The following is a 21,625-nucleotide window of genomic DNA, read 5'->3' on the forward strand; positions in this document are numbered from 1 at the left end:
CACCGTTCGAAAGTTATTAAAGGTTGAAGTTTGATTATTTTAAGGCAGATTCCTTTTTTCTTATGAATTTTATAGCTCGTTAACAAAAAATCATTTTGATATACGCAACTCATAGTTTTGTAGGAAATTCTCTTCTTCTAAATTAACCGTTTAAAAGATATTCATTCTCAAACTTCAATGCACAATAATTTTAACAGTTTTTGATTAATAATTCGAACAATTCGAATTAATTTATTTTATGAGTTTCGGGAAAATTTGTTAAAATTTGAGTTTCTATGAACAGAGAAATGCTTTAAACTTTTTTCTAGATTTTTTAGTCCTAAACATGTACATTGAAACAAAAAGTTATTACATTTTTTCTAATTGAGAATTTCCCAATGATTCATTAAATTTCGAGTAAATGTTTTTGTGACAAATTTAATATAAAAAGTATTGATCTAGAAGAAAATAAATACAATTTTTTATCAAAAAGTAGTTTATTTATTTAATTATCAACTGAGATAATATAATTGGATTGCAATTGTTCGAATTATTAATCAAAAACTGCTAAAATTCTTCCAAAAAACCCTATATGGATATTTCGCCACTAGGGAATGCAATCCCGCAAATGCGGGATCAAAGTTGCGGGATTTACTGTGCGGGATCGATATATTACTACTGGGTAACCGAATCGATCTCGATTAAGGTCAAATCGCTTCGTTCCGGGCTGATGCGTCGATGCTCGGAACCCGGGGGTTTCCCCTTACGACTTGGCCATTAAAAATAAGTGAAACAAACAGGTTAGTTGTTAGACTTCTTTCTGGCGTATGTGCGTTAGTGAAGAAAAGCGTTTAACTAGTACTTTCGAATTCTCGTATACAGGGTGTTTTATGAGAGTGTGAAAATTTGGTTAAGAATCTTTTTTACCGCAAATTTACAATTTTTAAAAAATCGAAATTTTTACGAAGTACGACTAATCTGTATTGAAATTAGAAAAAACAATTTGATCAGTTTTCATTTTTTTTTGTTTTAAGGAAAATACGACGTTTTTTCGAAAATTATGCATTTTTAGTCATACATATGGCCCTAAATGGTACAAAAAGCTTTGTACATTCTGCATATGCCCAAAAATTATTGATATAGAGTGTATCTAAAAGCCGATAACTAACACAAGTTTAAAAAAAACTTCAAAATCAGAATAATATTTTTATTTATAAAATAAGTAGATAAATCATAATAAAGTTTAAGTTTATTTAATATTAAATATTTCTTGAACACCCTGTATACATCGGTCCAAATTTCTGTACAGCTAGTTTAAGATACACGCTATATCAATGTATTGTGGGTCTATGCAAAATGTACAATGCCTTTTGTACCATTTAGGACCAAATGTATGGCTATTGTTTACAGTCCCGCAATTTTGCGGATCCGCGGGATTGATTGTTTTAATCCCGCGGGTTTGCGGGATTGAGATTTTGGTGCGGGATTGCATTCCCTATTAGCCACTGCAAGAAAATCTACAAAATAAAATAGTTATTTTTTGTAAAAACTTCTGCGTTAAACCCAAGCGAAAATAAAAAAAAAACACACAAAATACACTGAGATCCATTTTATCACATACTAAACCAATGAATACAGAACAACAAACAAAAAATGTAATATACAAAATACCATGTGAATGCGATATATTTTACACTGGTGAAACATCTGGACCCTTAAATGTTAGAATTAAAGAACATAAAGATTATTTAAGAAAGGGAGATTTTCACAAATCTAACATTTGTCAGCATTCATGGGACACAGGGCACAGAATAAATTTTAACAACGCCAAAATTATAATGAAAGAAGCGATAGCCTCTAAAAGAAAAATAAAAGAGGCTTTTTTAATACAATCTAATAAAAATAAATGTATTGCTCATGCATCTGTCGATGTTAGTAATGTATGGCAATCGCTTTTTTGATTTTAAAGAACATAACATACGTAAAATTTAAAAATAATCATACAGAAAGTTTGGGGCTGTTTGGTTTTACCTAGTTAAGTAATTGTTATCAGGTAGTAATTGTTAATTTTGAAGTTTAACTTCATATAATGTCACTTTAACAGAACGTCAACGGTTTTTGTAGACATATCTGTTTTAAAAAACTAAAGTGTTCTCGAATAGTTGAATTTAAATATTTTAAATAGTTTTTTTTTATTCTTTGTATTTTTTTGCTTCCGACGACGGAAAGAGATAAACTTTCCGAAACGTTAAGCATTTTTTTTGTTTGTTAGGCAAATTTGTATAACTGTAAACCTAACTTCTGACAAGTAGTTTCCGTTTGTGTTTACAAAAAATAACTATTTTATTTTGTAGATTTTCTTGCAGTTGCGAAATACCTTTATAGAATTTTTTGGAGAGATGAATCCGCCACATAGGTATAGACATTTTTCTGCTAAAATTATTGTGCATTAAAGTTTGACGACGAATATCTCTTAAACGGTTAATTTAATCGACTAATCATAAGAAACCATTTTTATAGAGCAGTGAATTTCCTACAAAACCATGATGTGAGTATCATAACGATTTTTTGTTAACGAGTTATAAAATTCATAAAAAAAAATTTGCTTTAAAATAATCAAACTTCAATCTTTAATAACTTTCGAACGGTGAGGTTTACAAAAAAATTGTAAGAGACTTTTTTTGTAGAGAATTCAATTTTCTACAAACCTATGAGACGATATATTTTTTCCAAATAGTAGATACCAAGATATGAATTTTTCTTTCTAATAATAGGGAAAAAAATAAGAAACTGAAAGGCGGGGGATCTTTCTATTAAAATTAAGCTCATACTTGGAGAAAATTGTTTTGAGGTGTCTACCAAATTTTTTTTTCAGAGTATAAAGTCAAAAAAAATAGTCGATTGATGAGTTATCTTTCCATAGATATAAAAAAGAAACGTTACATACTAGAACAAACTGAGACAACAAACAAAACTGGTTCTACTCTTCTAATTTAGACTGGTGTTGGTTAAACGTTACGATTAATCGTTACAATATTAGTGTTACAATTATTGGTAATTACGCGACAGATGAAACAAGATAATATATACAGTGACAAAGTTATCTTACTTGTAGGAGATTTGGAACACTTGACCGCAGGATTCCCTTCGAATCCCATGGGGCAAGTGCATATCGGTCGGTGCATTTTGGCTTGGCACCGGGCACTAGCTGCACAGGCTCGTGTAAACTCGCAAGGGTCTTGGCAAAGAGACAAGTAACACGCCTCCGACTCGAGGCAGTCCGTGTCAGACTCGCAAGGCTTAGGCGCCCTTTCGCTAGGCGATGCTAGTAGGAATGTAAGTTAATTAGTATTTTTTACTTGTTAGGTAGGATGATACAATAAAGTAAATTAATAAAGGACTGGTTTACATTTAGAATCTTAGAGAAAAAAACGTATTTACAAGTTAAGTCACGGCTTTAACCCCAACCATTTAAAGAGATTTATTATACCTATATTGTGTAACCAAGCTCTATATTATAATTATTGTTAATTTGACAAGGTAGGTCTTCAGATATATTATGTTACAAGCTATATATAGTGTTCAATAAAGTATTTTAAATTATGTTATACAGGGGTTGTTCACCACATACGACACGGAGTATTGTAGCTGAACGATTAGATTTTTACAAATTGTAAGCTTTGGGTTCGTTAAAGGACTATGAGAGCTACAATTTAAAAATAATTTTACAAGATACAGAGTGTCCCAAATAAGTAAAAAATATAATAGTTGTATTTTTTAAATTGAATACCCTGTATATTCTTCTATTTTTGGATTCTACGATTAAAATAAAGGTAAATTTGATTAGATTTATCATACTTAAATCTTACCGTTTTTGAAATATTTTCAATTTTGTGAAATTGCAGTAAAAATTTTAAGGTTTCATTTCTCCAAGGATATGAAAGGTTTTAATACTAAATATTTACTGAAGATTATTTATTGATCAGATATTGCGTTGCAATAATAAAAATGGTACTATTTTATAGAGAGTGTCGAAAATGTATATTAAATAATTATTTTTAAACGGCAATTACTTGTTTAATTTAAATGGAACACCCTTGTATATTTTACGTGAATCAGATGTACAATTTAATTGTCTATCATATTGTATTATACCATTTTTACTTATCTCTTAAAATTTTTCGTAGAAAATGCATTTTCTTCTAATTTAGACTTCATTTATCACTATACCCATGGACTATTGACATTTTAGATTTTTTTAAGCAACATATATACAAAATGTACAGGTGATAAAAATAATAATATTGCAAGGCCCATTTGTTTACAAAAAGAAAACTATTTAAATCTTTATAAAAGAGTATACCAAATATTACTAATTATTAATAGACCACCATTATTTCTACCCAAAAATTAGTTAATTACATACTAATTGTTTTAATCAATAAATTATTCTAAATAAATGTGGATTTGACTCAGAAATCAATACAATCATAAGTTATGAAAGTGAACGTCTCTGTCATAAATAAGCATTCGTCAAAAATGAAATAAAATTTATTAGTTATTACTTTTTACCACACTGTCTAATACACATACAAAATTCAGTTTTTTTGTATTTGGAGCAATTATTATTATTAATCAATGTAAACAATCAATTAATGTAGTTTGAATACTGGAATCATATTAATTGGTCCTGTTTAACAAAAAATATTTAAACAGTTTTTTTTATCTTTTAATAAAATAAGCGAACTATATCGACAATAGTAGTATCTGGTACTCTTTGAAAATTTGTTACATCTTTAAAAATAATCTAAAATGTCAATATTCCATGGGTATAGGGTGATAAATGAGGTTTAAATTATAAAAAATGCATTTTCTACGAAAATTTGAAAAGATAGGTAAAAAATGGTATAATACAATTTGATAGACAATTAAATTGTGTATCTGATTCTCGTAAAATATACAGAGGGTTCCATTTAAATTAAACAAGTTATTGCCGTTTAAAAATAGTAATTATTTAATATAAATTTTTAGACACTCTGTATAAGGTAGTATTTTGTTTATTATTGCAACACAATATATGATCAATCAATAAACTTCAGTAAATATTTAGTATTAAAAACTTCGATACCCTTGGAGAAATGAAGGCTTAAAATTTTTACTGTAATTTCATAAAATTAAAAATATTTCAAAAAACGGTAAGGTTTAAGTATGATAAACCTTAATCAAGTTTACCTTTATTTCAATCGTAGAATTTAAAAATAGAATAATATACAGGATGTTCCATTTAAAAAAATACAACTATAATATTTTTTACTTATTTGGGACACTCTGTAGGTTGTAAAAATATTTTTAAATTGTAGCTCTAATAGTCATTCAACGAACCCAAAACTTAAATTTGTAAAAATCTAATCGTTTAGCTACAATACTCCGTGTTGTATATGGTGAACAACCCTGTATATTCTAAATGCGAACTTTTATTAAAAATAGAAACATTTTTAAATACGAACATGAATAAATATCATAAAAAGAAACATTTAACTGTATTTGAAGGCGTCATTATTATTATAGTGTAAAACACACACACTATTATTAGGTATTGTGAATCTACATATCATAAGGATAAATACTAATTTAGGTAATTAAAGTTATTTTCATATAAACATTTTAAAGCTTTGTTTCTATTTCTTTCTCATTCTGGAATATGTAAGTATAAGAACTTGAGAAGATGAACGAAGAAACAATTTTTATATACAGGGTGGCGCCTCTCATACGACGCGGATGCTTCAGGAGAACGACAGTTTGTATTGAAATGAAATTTTGTGAGCATATGTAGGTTAATTCAGAGCACTTTTTAAAAATATAGAGAGTTCTAAAGGGTGTTCCCAAATAAAGTTATATATCAAAGTTGTGTTTTTTATAATGAAACACCCTATATATTAATTGATTTTCGGATTCTGGGAGAAAAATAAAGGTGAGTTTTATTAGAGAATATTATAATTAGTATTATAATTATATATTATAATAATTAGTATATGACTAAAATGTAAGGTTTTTGACATATTCAACATTTTCTAAAAATAAAGAACAATTTACTTATAGCTACCTAAATTGGAATTTCCCGGTATAGCCTAATATGCAATTATAATATCTATTGTACTTTAAATTAAATTAGAAGTTGACCCAAAAAGTTGTACAGGGTGAAACAAAATTAATATTGAACATTGGTCATCTTTAAAAGCAAGTTACTCTTTTATTTTAAATGGAACACCCAGTATATTATTTCGAAATTCAATGGGGAATTCACGTCTCTTCAAAATACTCATAAGGTTGCCTACCCCTCAAACAAAGATTTTTCTAGATATTTTCATTTTTATGATTTAGTGTTAATAGATCTGTATTATATTTGACAAAATCTAGGAGGTTGTGGTATGTCTGACGTTACTTCACAACATAGCTGTCTAATTAGTCCAACTTTAACAACTAGTTATCATTTTATGTCAGTTAAAACTAATTTTTTTTTAGAAAATTGCCGAATAAGCAAACTTATCCTATATTAGAGAGAATTGATATGATTCTATGAGTTGGTAAATTCAGTGTGCATTCATTAATTAACAGAATACTTAAATGTTCCTGATTTTATCTAGTCTGTTTTTTATGGGGATATGTTAAAAACAGTGTTTACAAAACTCGACTAACTACTGTCGACAATATGAGAGTAATAATTGTAGCTGCATTTCGAAGTAGAACTCCACACTGTCTTTTAAAATGAAAAGATTTTTTTTAAAAAGAGAATCAGTTTATGCTGTTAACAGGAAAGGGAAATATTTTGACGATATATGAATTCCTCATTGAATACCGAAATAATATACTGGGTGTTTCATTTAAAATAAAGGAGTAACTTGCTGTTAAATGTGGCCAATGTACCATATTAATTTTGTCTGAACCTGTATAACTTTTCGGGTAAAATCTTAATTTACTTTAACATACAATGATTATTGTAATTAAATATGAAGCTCTGCAGGGTAAATTAAAATATAGCTAGCTGTTATTGAAATTTAAAATTTACTCTTCATTTTCGCAAAATGTAAAATATGTCAAAATCTTTACATTTTAGGCATATATTTCTTTTACTCAGTATACCCTGTATAACTCTGTATATTTTTATAAAATGCTTTCAATTAATCTACATAAGCTCCCAAAATTTCATTTTGACATAAACTATGGTTCTCCTTGGAGCCTTCGCATCGTATGAGAGGCGCCACCCTGTATTATAATCCAGGTTCTTAAAATATCTTAACCAAAGCTCAACAATATTACAGCTTCAACTTTAGGATAAAAACTGATCAGGATGTTATGAAAAAAAATATAAACTTTCCGTTTTTATCAAAGCAAAGCCCAAATTTTGTCCAATTGAAAAAAAAACACTCTAGGGCTATACCAAAGATTATAAAACAAGCTACATGTCAGTAATATTATTGACAAGAGGAAGGTAGATGCTGCATTATTTATCAGGTTCATCACCTTCATTACAGGGAACAATATAGTCATTATTATTGACTGTGATTACTAAACTTTTAGAATATGTTATCTACTAAAAATTGAAAAGTACCATTATTATTTATTAGTAACCATTAATAATTTATAAAATTAATAGTTTTGATCTAAATCTCACAGATATAGGTATAATATCTCTCAGTTGTAGAATGCTAAACCTATATAATAAATTAGTTAAAACTTTAACCATAATTACAGTGATAATTTACATAGTAAATTTTATTTAAAATCCCTTTTTTCGTAAATCTTGGTGTTGAGTAATAATTGAAATACCTGGGTAGCACGTCCTATGTGGGTCTCCGTAATGGTATGGTGGGCAAGTGCAATCAGCTGCGTGATTCTCAGCAGTACATATAGCGTTTACCCCACAAAGGCTTCCCACAGAGCACACGTTAATGCATTTTTTAAATAGACACACCTCCGCATCCTCACATTCGTTATCTGTTAAGCATTCGACAGTTTGATTTTTTAGTTGTTGTGTATAGTTTGTAATTGATAGAATGTCTTTGCTAAACATCGTTGTGGTTAATATAGTTTCTGTAGTAATTTCCTCTGCGATATTTTTAGTAGTTTCTTCTAAGCGGTACGTGCTTGTTTCGGTAGATACCTGCAATGTAGATTCTGTGTAATGTTCGGTAGATGTTGCCAATGGTTTCGTGATAGGCGATGTTGTTGATTCAGTAATCTCATGTAAATCTTTATCGGTTCTAGTAGTAGTTTCAAACTCGGTAACTCCTGATTTGGGAAAAGCTGATGTTTGCTCAGTACTTCTTTCCGTTGTTACAATAACGGTTCCGGTAGTTTCTAGCTCTCTTATTTCGGAAGTAGACATTACCACTGTATACCTGTTATAAGACTCTGTGGTCGATACTGTACGACCTCCAGCACTATACTCTGGAGTTGTTATGTCAATACTTTCAGTTTCTCCAATATGAATTGTAGTTTTACCGATAGTAGTTAACTCATAAAACTCTTTTTCTGTAAGCAACGTACTAAAGGTCGTCATTCTTTCGAAACCTTCCTCTGTTGATTTCATTGTAGTAGTCGAAGAATATGGTTCCGTTGTTGGAGATCTAAACGTCATTGTATAAAACGCCTTTTCAGTAGTAGTTGATTTAGTTTCTGATTCATAACCAGTTACTGTTGTTCCACTGCTTTGTGTACTAGTTTCAGTTGGTAGGGTTGTTGTTAGATATTCAGACGTTGCTAAATTTATTGTAGTATATTCAGGAATGTTCTGTCGCGGTGTAGTAGAATATAAGTCACTGTAAGTGGTATTAACAATAACGGTACCGGTTGTTGTTAGTTCTTCTATTTGCGAAGTTGACACCATTACCGTTTGTTTCGTTGTAGTAGTAGCTTTTTCAGTTGTAAGTTCAATTACTTCTGTGCCATTTAACGTAACTGTTGTTCTACCAAGAGTTGTTAATTCAATAAATTCTTTGGGAGTTAAAACTGTACTAAGGTCTTTTGTTTTTTCTGTAGTAGTCAAATTTGTGGTATCGAAGGGGAAAATTTCTGTAACTGTAGTTGGTAATGTCGAGGTTATAGTATGCAATGGAGTTTCTGTATATTTAGAACCTTCGGTATTTAAAGATTCTGACGTTGTCATTATTGTCGGAATAGATGTTGTCTGAGACTCTGTATTAGCCTGAAGAGTATTTGAAACGGTTGTATTAGTCTTTGCAGATTCTGTTGTACTGCCTACAAATTCAGATGTGTCAACGGGAATAGTGCTCTCTGTTGTTATGCGTATTTTAGTAGGTAAGGTTGTTTCTTCCATTTTTTCTGTCGATGTCATCTTGCCATTTGTTGTTCGTACACTGGTATAGCCAGTACTTAAAGGATATTCTGTTTCTGGTATTTCTTGACTTACCTGAGTTTCTGTTATTCTAGTACCAGAACTAGTAGAAGTGGTTGTTTCTACACTAAATTCAGTGGTTTTGTTTGTGATGCTTTCGGTTGGCTCAGTTTTATTAAATAATTCGGAAATTAATGGGGTTTCTGTAATACGATGAATACCAGTTACGGAAGTCTCAGTTTCAGTATATGCAGAAGTACCCTCAGTATATACTGGTGTTACAGTTTGTTTATGAGATGTAACTTTTTCGGTTGTTGATGTCGTACTTCTTTGCGATGCCAAAGGAGTGAAATCTGTACCACCTTCAGACGTAAAACTTGGTGTAGTACCAGCTTGTTTTGTAGAATGAAGTATTTCACTAACTTGAGTATGTTCGGTAATCATGTCAGGGATTACTTTATGTGTAGTAACTTCTGGTTCTGAGACAGAAACTATACATTCAACATAAGCATTTCCGGTATATCCAGTTAAACATTGACAAACATAATTATGGTTATGAGGAACGCATTCAGCATTTATACCACACAAATCTTTTATACATACATTGGTACAAACTCTCTGAAGTTTATCACACACCTTATTTAATGGGCAGTCTTCATTATACTGACATATTTCTAATTCGGGAGGCGGTTTACTACTTTCTGTCGTTTCAATATACAATTTTGTAGATGTCACATTTGGGGTTGTTATATTTTCTTTTATAATATCCAATATAGATATTTTTGGTGTCGTGCTCAGTATTTTTTCAGTTATTAATGTTTTAAATGCACTTTCTGTGGAATGCTCAACAGGATATTCTGTAGATAAGGTTGAAATAGCAGATATTCCCTCTATTCCTTCTTTATTTCTATACGATAAAGTTTCGTCAAATGATTTTTGCGTAGTTTGCTCTTCTTTATAAGTAGAAGCTTCTTGAATTGGCAGATTAGTCGATGTGCTTTGACTAGATATACGTTCAGTAGTTAACAGCGTTTCAGCACCACCAGTTGTAGTAGTTTTACTTAAATATGAACTAGTTTCTGGCGATTGTTCTGTAGATGCCGAAAATGTTGTTGTAGTTTTAACTGGTTCAGTATAAAATGTTGGTGTAGTTTGCTGACGACTGGATTTATACACAGTAGAAGTTGTAAATTCTCCACCTTCTATTTCTCCAGATGTTTGCATTGTACTTTGCGTGGTCTCAGAAATGACGTGCGGTTTAAGAGTAGTTGACATTGTAGAGGTTTCCATTTCTGGCTGTGGCGAAGTTTTTAACTTCTCATCGGTATGAGCTGTAGAAGAAGTATATGGAATTGATTCTGTTATACCATGTACTGTTGTTGATTCTGTTGTTTGAAGTATTTTTTGTGTTGTCAAGTCAGCTTCATTAACAGTGGCACTAGTGTATAGAACTGGCTCTGTTTTATCACGTATTTTTGTTGAAAATTCCAATTCATTTACAGTACTGCTAGAGTACGGAACAGATTCTGACGTATCAAGTAGTTTTTGTGTTGTCAAGTCAACTTTGTTAGTAGTAGCACTAGTGTACAGAACTGGTTCTGTTTTTTCAAAAATTTCATGTGTTGTAGATTCAGCTTCTTTTACTGTTGTAAAGCTAGCTTCATTAGCAGTAGCACTAGTATACAGAGTTGGCTCTGTTATAATTTTTTGTGTACTCAGTTTAGTAGTACTACTAGAATACGGAACCGATTCTGTTGTACTAACTATATTTTGTGCTGTCAATTCAACTTCTCTACCAGTACTTGAATATAACATAGATTCTGTTTTATCAGTCAGCTCTTTTGTAGTGAATTTTTCAGTTGTAAATTCAGTTTGACTAGCTGTAGTACTCTCATACACTTTAGGTATTTTGGATGTGGCTGGGCTAATAGTAGTACTTGAGTATGAAACAGATTCCGTTTTATCTTGCTGTTTTTGAGTTGTAAGTTCTTCTTGATCATGAGTAGTACTAGAATAAGGAACGTATTCAGTCGTGTCATGTAACGTTGGTAGAGTAGATTCAGCTGTATTACTGGTGGTACTATAAAACGGTATTGATTCAGTTTTTTCGTACATTGCTTCTGTTGTTGGCTTAGGTGTTGTCGGAACAGTGGTCGTTAATGTTTCGTTTACAGTAGAGGTAATACTGGTTAAACTAGTAGTGTCAACTTGGGGCGTGGAAGTGGTTTTCCTTGATGCGATTTCTGAAGTAACAGTTTCTGTTGAAATTGCCTGAGTAATAGTATGCGTTAATTCAGATTCAGAAGTAATACCTGTTATTGTGGTAGTGCCAACTTGTGACGTGGAAGTGGTTTTCTTTGATTCAATTCCAGAAGTAGTTGTTTCTGTTAAAATAGCTGGAGTAACAGTATGTATTAATTCAGATTCTTTTGGCTTAGGTGTAGTCGGGACAGTGGCAGTTATTGTTTCGTTTACAGTAGAAGTAATACTGGTTAAAGTAGTAGTACCAACTTGGGGCGTGGAAGTGGTTTTCCTTGATTCAATTTCTGAAGTAGCAGTTTCTGTTGAAATTGCTTCAGTAATAGTATGCGTTAATTCAGATTCAGAAGTAATACCTGTTATTGTAGTAGTGCCGATTTGTGACGTGGAAGTGGTTTTAGGTAATTCAAAACCAGAAGTAGTTGTTTCTCTTAAAATTATTGGAGTAACAGTATGTATTAATTCAGATTCTTTTAGCTTAGGTGTAGTCGGAACAGTGGTGGTTAATGTCTCGTTTATAGTAGAAGTAATACTGGTTAAAGTAGTAGTGCCAACTTGGGGCGTGGAAGTGGTTTCCCTTGATTCGATTTCTGAAGTAGCAATTTCTGTTGAAATTGCTTCAGTAATAGTATGCGTTAATTCAGATTCAGAAGTAATACCTGTTATTGTAGTAGTGCCGATTTGTGACGAGGAAGTGGTTTTAGGTAATTCAACACCAGAAGTAGTTGTTTCTCTTAAAATTGTTGGAGTAACAGTATGTATTAATTCAGATTCTTTTAGCTTAGGTGTAGTCGGGACAGTGGTGGTTAATGTTTCGTTTACAGTAGAAGTAATGCTGGTTAAAGTACTAGTGCCAACTTGGGGCGTGGAAGTGGTTTTATTTGATTCAATTTCAGAAGTAGTTGTTTCTGTTAAAATAATTGGTGTAGCAGTATGTATTAATTCAGATTCTTTTGGCTTAGGAGTAGTCTGGACAGTGGTAGTTATTGTTTCGTTTACAGTAGAAGGAATACTGGTTAAAGTAGTAGTACCAACTTGGAGCGTGGAAGTGGTTTTCCTTGATTCAATTCCTGAATTAGCAGTTTCTGTTGAAATTGTTTCAGTAATAGTATGCGTTAATTCAGATTCAGAAGTAATACCTGTTATTGTAGTAGTGCCGATTTGTGACGTGAAAGTGGTTTTAGGTAATTCAATACCAGAAGTAGTTGTTTCTCTTAAAATTGTTGGAGTAACAGTATGTATTAATTCAGATTCTTTTAGCTTAGGTGTAGTCGGGACAGTGGTGGTTAATGTTTCGTTTACAGTAGAAGTAATACTGGTTAAAGTAGTAGTGCCAACTTGGGGCGTGGAAGTGGTTTTATTTGATTCAATTTCAGAAGTAGTTGTTTCTGTTAAAATAGTTGGAGTAACAGTATGTATTAATTCAGATTCTTTTGGCTTAGGTGTAGTCGGGACAGTGGTAGTTATTGTTTCGTTTACAGTAGAAGGAATACTGGTTAAAGTAGTAGTGCCAACTTGGGGTGTGGAAGTGGTTTTCCTTGATTCGATTTCTGAAGTAGCAGTTTCTGTTGAAATTGCTTCAGTAATAGTATGCGTTAATTCAGATTCAGAAGTAATACCTGTTATTGTAGTAGTGCCGATCTGTGACGTGGAAATGGTTTTAGGTAACTCAATACCAGAAGTAGTTGTTTCTCTTAAAATTATTGGAGTAACTCTATGTATTAATTCAGATTCTTTTGGCTTAGGTGTAGTCGGAACAGTGGTGGTTAATGTCTCGTTTATAGTAGAAGTCATACTGGTTAAAGTAGTAGTGCCAACTTGGGGCGTGGAGGTGGTTTTCCTTGATTCGATTTCTGAAGTAGCAGTTTCTGTTGAAATTGCTTCAGTAATAATATTCGTTAATTCAGATTCAGAAGTAATACCTGTTATTGTAGTAGTGCCGATGTGTGACGTGGAAGTGGTTTTAGGTAATTCAATACCAGAAGTAGTTGTTTCTCTTAAAATTGTTGGAGTAACAGTATGTATTAATTCAGATTCTTTTAGCTTAGGTGTAGTCGGGACAGTGGTGGATAATGTTTCGTTTACAGTGGAAGTAATACTGGTCAAAGTAGTAGTGTCAACTTGGGGCGTGGAAGTGGTTTTTCTTAATTCAGTTTCTGAAGTAGCAGTTTCTGTTGAAATAGTTTGAGTAACAGTATGCGTTAACTCAGATTCAGAAGTAATACCTGTTATCGTAGTAGTGTCAAATTGTGACGTGGAAATATTTTTACTTGGTTTGATTTCAGAAGTAGTTGTTTCTGTAGAAAAGGATTTATATGTTGTCTGATCAGTTAAAGTAGTTTTCTCAGTTATAAAATCAGTGTTAGTTATACCCTCAGTTGCAGTAGGCAAAAAATGAGTAGAAGTACTTATTGTAGTTTCTTCTAAATTAGTGCTTTCTTCTGTTGTATGCTTAGAAGTTTCGGTTTTAGAGAGATCGCTAGAAATTGTTGTTTCATAATAACTATATTCCTTTTCGGTTGTTGCAGATGTTTCAATAAATGGCAAGGTTGAAAGTGGTTTGCTAGTTGTATATTTCTCTTTAACATATGTGACATTTGATTCGATAGCTGTCGAGTCTTCCAGGTATCGGGTATTTGATCTACCTTCGGTAGTAAGTACTAAATGCTTAGTACTGTGTTCTACTTCTAAAGGCTGATCTGTTTTTAAGTTCTCACTTTTAATTGTAGATGTTTCTAAATTTGAAATATCGGTCTCTTCCGTGAATAAAATAGCATTAGTTGTTTTAGTGGCATTCTCTAAATTTGCACCACTTACAGTTGTTTCTTCCTCTACGGGTTCTCTTGTAGTGATTTTCAAGTTTATTGTGGTTAGTCTCGTTACTTCTTGAGATTCTTTTGTTAAACTATCAGGTGATCCAGTTGTTTGTTCAAAAGAGGGGTATTGCGGTGTTACCGTAATAAATTTCGCAGTGGTTTCGGTTTCAGGGTAAACGTGTGCAATTCTTTCCGTTGACATTTCTGGAACTTGTGTCGTCGATTCGCTTGAAGCACTACTAGTGGTAGTTAGCTCCGTTTCCGATTTAGATGTTAGAGTAGTAGCGGAACTAGCATTGGTTATTGGGTATTGTGTTTCAGTTAGTGTTTCTGGTGTTGTAACCATATCTGTTATTTTAAAACAAATCATTACGTGTAAATTAGCTATATTACATTATTTATAAATTATGTGTAGATATGTTCGTGTTGTGACTAGCATGCAATGATTCGCAAGCGTTTAGCACCATAGCTTTCCCCAGCACCAACTTATAAGTAACTATATACAATACTAAACTAGAAGAAATAAATCGTGAAACCAGTAAACGGTCACTTTGTATAGAAAAAATAATCAGTCCTGCTTGACATATTGCTATAGGCGACAATGAATCCGTGATTATATAAAAATAATTACATGGTACAAGTGTTGCTATTTCCAAAATTTACAACGTATAACACATGAATTAATTAGGAAGAATGTACAGTTAAATGAGCTGCAAAATAGAAACTTATCAGTCATGTCCATATCGCTGATATTTCGCATATCCAGTGTTTCTCATATAACCGATGATAGGCCGTTTTTTTCCAGTCCTTGTGGTTTTTCTCTCGGTGATAATAAAATCTCCCTCATAGGATAGGATATTGGGTAGGGCAATGATGTTTAAAAAAAACAGCAACACAAATATGAAATTCTGGTGAACTTGTTTTTTTAAAACGCTTCAATAACAGATTTCTCAATCATCGAAACTTCAAATTATTTTTAAATTTAATATCACATAATAGAGTAAAACAAGTGCACCATGTACGTAACGAAAAAAATAAATAAATAAACTTACCTTTCTGGCAGGCTCCCGTTAGTGGATCGCAAGGAACATCAGGTGGGCAGTGAGAACATTGAGGATTTCTTGAGGTTTCTATAAATACACCAATTCAAAGGTATTTATTATTTCTATAATCATTTATGAATGTATCACAAAAGGAAGATACTTTTAATCCTTTTTTTGATTAAAAAATTAAATGTTTAAATGTTTAACCTACCGTTTATATCAAATAAACTCTTAGTTACGTCATCGAGGGTCAATCATGGACATATTCGGCGCCATGCTGAATAAGTGCAATTTAAAATTCCCGCTAGGGATTCAGGTGGCAGCTCTGTTGTAAAAAATGTCAAATCGCTGTATATATTTATGTATTTCCTGACATTGTCATTCGTTTTGACGCTTTAGTTTTGTATTATGAGTTTAAATAAATAGTGTTGTATTACTTTAAGCTTAAAAATGTTTACTAGCAGACAGTGCAGTTGAACATTGTTCTTTTTAAAACCTCTTTTAGTGCGAAGTGTACAAGATATCTTAATAGCCGTAAAAAACTTATCGCAACTTTATTAGAAAATTTTGAACGGGAAAGCGGTAGTAATGGCTCTTTATGTCCCTTAAGTGCTGTTAAGAAGTGAGATTTGTTGATGTAAATAACAACTGTTTATATATTTATAATTAATTTATTTTTAGTTCCTAAAATATTTTGATTAAAAGAAAATATGTAAAAGTGGGTAACGTTGTGCCGGTCAAGCTTAATCACGTGACTAAAAATTTATTTGATATGAACTATATGAATGTATCACATTATCACAAAATATCTTCTTTTTGATTCTTTTCTTTTAAACATTTTAAATGTTTAAATTTGTCACCTAAATTTAAAAAATTAATGTATATCATTACCTATTACGCAATTACAACCATCACATCGTTGTCCTAAGTGAGCACAATCCCTATCTTGCTGGCATTGGCAAACTAAATAAAAAATATTTTCAATTTTGTCCATAGAGAAAATTATGGCGTTAAATTTTAAATTTATTACCTTTAACACATACTGGCTGATGATTTTGTACTTGGCAGTCTTGAGAGTTCGTACAAGGATTGGATACAAGACAAGGATTTTGACATTTCCTGTTTATGCACGATTGTTGGGACGTGCAGTCTGATTCAGATCGGCATTGCACATCTATATAAACAGTTTATTAAATATTTATAACTTCTCCAACCGTTTTTTACCCAAACGCTACATTTAATACTAATCTACGTGATGTAGCAGATCTAAATTAGAAGCGTTATTTCAAGCATAATATATTTTATTTACATATTTACACAACGGTCTACTGGGTCATGCTGACTATACATTTAGCTGTACGTCAGAAACGAACAATTTACCATTTCTTACATCTATAACGCGGACAAGCTAAAGGAGTGTAACACTTCTCAGTAAAGTCTAATTAAAGCATAAAACATATTACTCGACAGGACTAACAGCTAACACCAAACGTTCAAAAGCTCAAATGAAAAATTTTACGATTTACTGTTTAATAGTTTTGTACAAGGCAAGTTATAGAAAAAGAGAAAGGTAATAATAAAGTTAATAGAATCAAATGAGTAGATCAGAGGAAAAGACCCAATTAGAGTAAGAATAAAAGATCCTTAAATACCAAAAAATGAGAAGAATGAAGAGGATCTCGATGAATGCAGTTCATTTTCCAGGCGACTTATGTTGGAATGAAAGCCACAGAAACGATGTAGCATAGTAAAAAGGGGTCTATTACTGCAAAGTAAACGGAAAGCAACGAGGCTCATCGTGTTCGCCGCCTAACGGCGAGCGCTAAGTCCTTGCACCAGGTGTTATTTTTACCTTTGAGGCATCCAAATTTCGAGTCTTGTTTATATCCTGGGGGGCAATACTGGCACACGGGTTTATGGTCTTCGACACGGCAGGGGGTATTTTCCGGACAATTGGCTGTGTCGCAGGGATTCTCGCATCGGAACGCTCTGCACGCTTGCTCTGCAGGACAGCCGTTATCTCTCAAACAAATCGACAGAGAAGGGCTACAATTCTTCAGGCAAATGCATACGGGTTTATGGTTTACTACGTCACAGCCCTTGTCCGATGGGCAAGGCAATGTCGTGCCGGTCGTGCACGGGTCTTGGCACAGTTGCTCTATGCAAGCCTTATTACTAGGACACTCTTTGTCGCCGACACACTCCGAGTGTTCGGGAGCGCACGAAATTTCTCCTTTTTCGTTCACCATAAACCCACTTTTGCATACGCAAGTCGGTCGATGGTAGTGCACCTCGCATTTCTTGTTATTGCCACACTTGAGGCCGGGGCAAGGATCGTAACATCTACCGGAACGGAGATCGCAAGCCAAGGTGGCGTTGCAATCGGAATCTGCGAAGCACACGGGAACCCCCGCCGGTCTCGGGTGCGTCTCTAGGCATTTGGGGTCTGGACGACACGACACCGTCGCAGAACCGACGTGACACTCGGGGCACGAGCAGCGCGGCCGGTGTTGAATGGTTTTGCAGAGGGCGTTCTCGCCGCAAGCGCCTTTCAAGGAGCAAGGGTTTACGCATTGGAAGTTGAGACAAGCTTTCTGGTCGGGGCAGTCGGTGTCAGTGTTACATTCGGCGGCTACATTATCGTGGGACAAAGAAAATAAAGCTCGGTAAGAAATTGGCAAGAGAGAGTTGGGCGATTGTCGCGCCATATTTACATGCGGGTGTGACCAAGATAGTCAGAGAATGAGAGGAATGAAAGAGGCCATCTCAACACGACCACGCAAGCTGCGAATATTTACAAGCGCAATACAGCTCTCAGCCGAAGATACAAGAGTAGAGGCTATTTTACAGATCAATGTGAGAATGCTCCTTTCATAGTTCCCAATCTGACTAATCAGTTGTCAAAACCGCACGTGCTATGCAAATAGGATAAAAAAAACGGCGATTATGAGTCATGCATCACCGAGGTGTTAATGTGTGTGGAATGTGGCGGATGATAGATATAGGGTCCTCGGTTCAGGACTGTGTGATAGGCAGATTGGAACCCTGAAGTGTACATTCCACATGACGGTTGCTAAGTTTGTTCATATATACAAACACAAGTATATTAATTTACCAAACCATCAAATATTGTATAGTACTAGTCACAAGGAAAATCTAAATGCGCTACCATCTTAATAGGTATGTGCACTTTTGCATAAGGATTTACATCATCTCACAGCTAATTGAAAGTTAAGATACTTAATCCCTTCTCAACTTAGTGTAAATTTGGAAATGCGATTAACTAGCACAATAAATTTTGTAATTTCTAAAGCATCTAATATAATTCTGTATGATAATACATTAGTAATATATTAATTAGACGATATTGTTTCGTTAGATAACATAATGGTACCATCAAAAAGTGTTATAACTCTATGTCAATGTTAATTTTTTTATAAACGGAATAAAAAACATATCGAGATAACTATATTCTATTTCAGTTAAACTACTTAATTGATATTTGATTGTATTTAATTAATAACTGACATTTAGTGATCATTTAGAATCACAATTGACAAGCAAGCTTTTACATTGGCAGCAATTTGAAGTTAAGAAACTTCTGATGTAAATTCCCATAAGAATTGTTTTTGTCTCATCATATAAAGCACGCTTGGTCTTGAAACTTTTTCTATATTCTACAGGGTATTTTAAAAACATGTGCCATCCCTAGTGCGGAGATTCCTCACGATTTATTTTTCATATTAAAAAGAAAAAATATTTCGTAACTAAATCGAAAAAAGATGAAAATTTTAACACCCTGTAGTTACGAAACAAAGCAGAATCGGACCCAGGTTAATATGACAAATAGATCTTATTTTTATAAGAGGAATCTCCACACGAGAGATGGCACACGTTTTTTGAAACACCCTGTATATATTATAATATTTTTGTAAATTTTTTATAAAAACTTTCCGAAAAAATCGTATATGGGTATTTCGCCACTGCAAAAAAATCTATAAAATAAAATAGTTATTTTTTGTAAACACTTATGCGTTAATGCCAAACGGAAACTACTTGTCAGAAGTTAGGTTTACAGATATACAAAAAAATATTATTCTTTAGGATTAACGCAGAAGTGTTTACAAAAAATAACTATTTTATTTTGTAGATTTTCTTGCAGTGGCGAAATACCCATATAGGATTTTTTGGAAAGATGAATCCGCCACATAGGTATAGACATTTTTTATTTTTGTAAATACTTTTTTTAAGTACAATAAAAACTGAATGGGGTAACCATAATTAACTGTCCATTTAATATATTATTGTCTTGTCATCTAGAATTAGATTGTTAGGTAATACTAAAATTTACTGTGCTAATAATTATTATAACTGGTTTTGATAAGTTTTATAAAAAGGAATCGCTATTTAAATGTTTTGTATCAATGATGATGTCAGTGAAATTAAAAACAAGTTCTGGCTATGTGATGATGTAAATTCGGAGAATAATAATCAAAATATAAAACACAACATAATTACAATCACAAGAAGAAGCCTGTATGTACTGTATACAACAAAACGTGTAAGCAAGTATAATAATTATACGGGAAACTTTCATTAACCAAATGTTCTAGCTTACCCCTGCGGCATTCTTGTTCGGGTTTGCCCGAGAATCCAGGCCTACAACGGCATACGAAGAATGCCTGTTCTCGTATGCATTCCGCGTTCTTACCACATCCTTCGGTTCTGCAATCTAGAGCAGCTACATTTAGAGAACCTAGTAAAAAAGTTAAATATTATTACTAATTGTTTAAAACAAGTATTTTTTTGAACATTGTGAACGGAAAAATATTTATGAATTTTATTATCCATCAAAAATAACGTTTTGTTAGACATAAGTTCATGTGTTCATAAGTTCAAATATTCATAAATATATCTACATAAACATCAAAGCAATAGAGTATTGAAAGACTTACACTCAATCGTAGGATCACCGGCTGGCATATTTGAGGGGCAAGCACATTGAGGTTTGCCTCCAAGGACTTTGCATATAGCTCCAACACCACAACGCTTCGTCTTACATAAATTTACAGTATTACTGTCGCATTCGCAACCTCTATAAGCATCACCAACACAGTCTCGGGTACACGTACATTCATAGTTGTCGTTTGGTAAGTTCTTGCATTTAGCGTTATGTCCGCATGGATTTTTAAGACATGGATCTGTACCTCCTTGCTTGCACTCTACTAGTGCATTTCCAATAAACCCTGGAGGACAAGAACAGAATGCCTTTCTATCAACGATTTTGCATTGTGCGTTAGCACCACAAGCGCCTTTCTCCAAACAGGGATTGATACATGCTCCGTTACTATCGCATTTTTTGTTGAGGTCACACTCGTTATCTGTTCGGCATTTGGAAACAGAACAGAATACATCTGCGTTACCTTGGTAACCGTCTGGACATAGACATAATTTTCTGTGATCTGCCACACGACAAATGGCATTCTTTCCACATGCATTAGATTGTTTGCACAAATTTTCACATTTCCCTTTTTGACACGATTCTGAATTTGAACAATCGTTGTCAGAAATACATCCTGGAACACAAACACCTTCTGAACAAATCTGTCCCTGGGCACATCCTAATTTTGCTGAACATGTGCTTCTACATTGCCCGCCCGAACATGCTTCACCACAGGAACAATCGTTATTTGCTCGACAAACTTTCGTACAATATCCTGCTTCATCACAATCGCAATGATCATTACATTTGATAGCTGCCTGGACACAAGATATCAAAGGATCGCCCAAAAAGTTGGTCGGGCAGCTGCATTGCGCTAAATGATTTTTGACTGTACAACTAGCACATACACCGCACGTTGTAAATTCTTTGCATGGATCTTAAAAGAAAAGAGAAATCATTAGGGGAGAAATACGGGGTCGCTGATATGTATGGGGACGGTCGATTAATAGATAAAATATAAGAGGTACCGCAAAAAGTTAAATATAAAAGTTATAGGGTTTTTAAATATCTATTAGCGGGTAATACATTTAAGTATACAGGGTCGGTCATAAAGTCGTGGCACATCAAAGTTTCATTTTTTTAAATGGAGCCAATCTATCAATAATTTCCGAATTAAAAGTTTTGGTTTTGAAATGTTAAACGAAAATTTTGTAATTTCCAAACTTGATAT

The 21,625-nt window shown here is 33.1% G+C and overlaps 1 protein-coding gene across 1 annotated transcript in view; it reads right to left on the reverse strand.

The window, feature by feature from the left end:
* LOC115891946 overlaps positions 1 to 21,625 on the reverse strand; it is a gene marked incomplete at its 3' end in the record, with an annotated part of 189,922 nt that overhangs the window by 78,912 nt on the left and 89,385 nt on the right. Inside the window, 8 exon segments of the mRNA XM_030912557.1 lie at positions 3,089 to 3,304; positions 7,807 to 14,757; positions 15,462 to 15,539; positions 16,344 to 16,415; positions 16,483 to 16,626; positions 17,305 to 18,084; positions 20,071 to 20,208; positions 20,408 to 21,331. Coding sequence (XP_030768417.1) covers positions 3,089 to 3,304; positions 7,807 to 14,757; positions 15,462 to 15,539; positions 16,344 to 16,415; positions 16,483 to 16,626; positions 17,305 to 18,084; positions 20,071 to 20,208; positions 20,408 to 21,331 — 9,303 coding nt within the window.

The sequence above is a fragment of the Sitophilus oryzae genome, unplaced genomic scaffold (assembly GCF_002938485.1).
Source record: "Sitophilus oryzae breed Bouriz unplaced genomic scaffold, Soryzae_2.0 scaffold_1207_pilon_pilon, whole genome shotgun sequence".
NCBI classification, from domain to species: domain Eukaryota; kingdom Metazoa; phylum Arthropoda; class Insecta; order Coleoptera; family Curculionidae; genus Sitophilus; species Sitophilus oryzae.